Source organism: Sorghum bicolor, chromosome 9, assembly GCF_000003195.3.
Source record: "Sorghum bicolor cultivar BTx623 chromosome 9, Sorghum_bicolor_NCBIv3, whole genome shotgun sequence".
NCBI classification, from domain to species: Eukaryota; Viridiplantae; Streptophyta; class Magnoliopsida; order Poales; family Poaceae; genus Sorghum; species Sorghum bicolor.
The window spans coordinates 47,126,445-47,130,008 of record NC_012878.2 but is presented as its reverse complement, the minus strand read 5'-3'; the positions used below and the strand labels follow the sequence as shown (position 1 = coordinate 47,130,008).

The window sequence follows — 3,564 nt, the reverse complement described above, 5'->3', positions numbered from 1 at the left end:
ATAAAAATATTTGTTTTTTTAAGTGATAATGACATTATTTATGGGATAGAGGGATAAGTAACCACTAATATTGCTGCTAAAAAAGAAAACTAGCACAAAAAGAATATTTAGGACGTGTTTGGCATATATTTGTTTGTATTAGAGCATCTCCAAAGGCTTTGTCAAATTAATTTGGCATTTGTTGCTATTTGCAAACTCCCATAACAAAATGCAAAGAATAAAAATAGGCATCTCCAAGGGAATTGACATTTGGACTTGGCAAAGGTTAAAAATAGAAGGTCTTCAGGCGCGCGCGCTTTCCTCGCACGTGACTTTGCTCGCGCGCGCAAGTTTGCAAAGTCGTCCACAGCTTGGCATTTTTGCCAAGTTTGCTCCCTCATTTGTCAAATTGTCCAAATTGCAAACTCCGAATGCAAAACCGTTGGATACCTCTTTTGGAGCTTTTTGGCAAATTACTCAAATACAAACCTCAAACGTAAAACCCTTAAAGATGCTCTAACCACTAATTTGGCTTCCAAAGCTACTTTGCAGGTTCACCTACCAAAACGGTGAAATCGTAACTGCTTTTCAGGCCTTGTTTAGATGCGAAAGATTTTTGGTTTTCGCTATTGTAGCACTTTGGTTTGTTTATGACAAATATTTTTCAATTATAGACTAACTAGGATCAAAAGATTCGTCTCGTGATTTACAGGTAAACTGTGCAATTAGTTTTTATTTTTGTCTATATTTAATGCTTCATGCATGTGGCGAAAGATTCGATGTGACGGGAAATCTTAAAAACTTTTTGGTTTTCGAAGTCAACTAAACAAGACCTCACTTATATATCCCAGAAAAAACATGGTCTGACGGCTTCACCTGCTTCGTGCGTTGCCAGCAAGGCAAGAACCACTTTTGCCCTTCAGTTCTACTCCAACCCTTGCCGCCAGTGCAAACACCAAGCATCGGGCTCGCCATGACACCGCACCCCTGTGGTGATGGCCAACGAGTTGGCTTGCCCCCTCCGAGTCCAAGCACACCCAAGAAGGCGGGTCTCCTTCATGTGCAGGTGGGGCATCAAAGCGGTCAGAGGCATCGGGAGAAGGGAGATGGATGCTTAGGAAGACGTTTGGAAGGAGACTTCGGCCTGTTTAGTTTTTTTTTTAAAAAAATTTTTTGATACGGTAATATTTTTATTTTTATTTGACAAACATTATTTAATTATAGAGTAACTAGACTTAAATGATTCGTTTTGTGATTTACAGGTAAATTATATAATTAGTTTTTGTTTTCATTTTTATTCAAAGCTCAATGCATGTGCCGCAAAATTCGATATGACGGAGAATCTTGAAGAATTATTGGTTTTTGGGGTGAACTAAACAAGACCTTATGTGTTCCAGTTAGGTCTTTGAGATAAGATAAAGAAAAGAAATAAGATAAGCACGGAGGCAAAACAAATAAAGAAAAAAAAGAGGACAAGCAAAAAAAAGGTATAGGCATTTTATCATTTACACTGGCCAAAAGAAGTTATTTATTTGATCTCTTACTAAAATATTTTCAACTACGAAGTAGAGCTGTTTGTTAAAAAAAAAAAAGAGAGGCTCATTAGTTAGGCAAGATAGTCCCTCTAGCCCTTTATGTTGGACGTTTTAGCTGTTGATGAGAAGGTACGCTAGATAGACTCAGTGAATACGGATAGAAAAGGGGTCCAAATACATGTGAGACGCTATAGACGCAAACACAAAATTCAAATGCTCCGACGTCCAACTTCGTGGAATTAATATAGAGGGAGTATGTACCAAATGAGCTCTGGATACATTCCATACGACGGTCGTAGCGATCCAACTACACGACACATGGGCTGTTGGATGATCATACAGTACATCTGTACTTGTACCACTCCAGCAGTATAGGAGGCACGAAAAATCTCCTGTCCTCTCTCACGACACACACACACACACACAAGATCCGTTCGGCCAAAGCCCAAGCGCCCCCCTGCCCCGCTGCTCGTGTCTGATTCTGATATCCATGCCCGTGTCGTCGAGGGTCCAGGCCAAGTTGGGTTCCAAGTTCCAACCCCGGTGCTGCTGCATAATCCCCAGCTAGCCTCCGCGTCCCCGCCGCAAACCAGGTGCTTGTTGGGACGCCTGGCAGTCCTATCCGCGCGACCCGTTCGTCCTCATGCGCGAGTGCGCGACGCGAGAGACACGCGCAAACCGAAGCCGTGGCCGTGAGCCAGCCAGCCCCAAACCGCGCGCGCGCGGCTGGCTCCAGGAAGTTTGGCGGTGCGACGCGGCTGGGCTGTCCCACCTGCCAGCCACCGCCCAGCCGTAACGGAAACAACCACCGTAACCGCGTCCGCTTCCCGCGGCGGGGCCTATAAAATCCCGCGCACCTCCGCTCCTCCATCAACCAATCACTCCATCGATTCTTCAAGGCGTCGCAACAGCCAACCCAATAATCAATCAATCACCCAGCGACATCGATTCCTTCCCGTCGACGAACCACCCCGCCCGCTCCCACCACCACCAGTTCCAATCCCATGGGCAAGGTCCGCTCCTTCTTCTCCCGCTCCCGCAGCGGCGGCAGCAAGCGCGGCGCCGCCGGGGCACCAGGCGCGTCCTCGCCCTTCTCCTCCGCGCCGCCCTCCCCTCTGCCTCGTAGGTCGCCGTCGGCGGCGCGGGCCGCGGACGAGACGGAGCGCGTGTTCCGCAAGTTCGACGCGAACGGCGACGGCCAGATCTCGCGGTGCGAGCTGGCGGCGCTGTTCGCGAGCGTGGGGCACGCGGCCACCGACGACGAGGTGTCGCGGATGATGGAGGAGGCCGACGCGGACGGCGACGGGTGCATCAGCCTGACCGAGTTCGCGGCGCTCATGGACGCGGCCAGCGCCGACGCCGCCGCCGTCGAGGAGGACCTCAGGCACGCCTTCATGGTCTTCGACGCCGACGGCAACGGCCTCATCACCCCCGCCGAGCTCGCCCGCGTCATGCGAGGCCTCGGCGAGTCCGCCACCGTCGCGCAGTGCCGCCGCATGATCCAGGGCGTCGACCGCAACGGGGATGGCCTCGTCTCCTTCGATGAGTTCAAGCTCATGATGGCCGCCGGCGGCGGCGGGTTCGGCAGGATCGGTGCTGCCTAGGGAGAAAGGATCCTGCTGCTGTCCTGCTCCCTCCTCTGCTCCGCTCCAACAACATTGAATTCGTTTCATTTCATTTTATGTACATACTCCCTGGATAAACACTGGAATCACGGAGATTAGTAGGTTCAGATTACACGGCCAGCAGCGCTCCACATAAAAAGCGCGATTTATTTTTGTGTATAAATTGCAAAATCTGCATCCATTGTACTGCTGTGGGATGTTCAATGGAATGTTTTGGCTTCAAATTGCAGGCTTTTCTTTTTTGGGTTTTCTTAATTTGGCATACAAGTGCGTGCGTTCATACCACAAACAGGGGCTGTGTGGCTTGGAGCCGAAAAAGGCTTCCTAACCCGGACAACAATCTCATCCGTTGGATTAAATGTATGTATAATAAGGAGGCTTGTTTGGTGTTGTTTCGAAAATGTTTGTTTGTTTGGATGCTATGC

General features: G+C 49.2%; 1 protein-coding gene across 1 annotated transcript; it reads left to right on the top strand.

Annotated features, from left to right (window-relative positions):
• On the top strand, positions 2,378-3,540 carry LOC8076822 (probable calcium-binding protein CML15). Its single transcript, XM_002440969.2, has one exon. It carries the CDS (start codon positions 2,519-2,521, stop codon positions 3,116-3,118), a length of 600 nt encoding a protein of 199 aa, XP_002441014.1. The 5' UTR covers positions 2,378-2,518; the 3' UTR covers positions 3,119-3,540.

Coding starts and splice junctions, on each gene's coding strand:
- LOC8076822 (XM_002440969.2), top strand. CDS start 2,519: ATGGGCAAGGTCCGCTCCTTCTTCTCCCGCTCCCGCAGCGGCGGCAGC.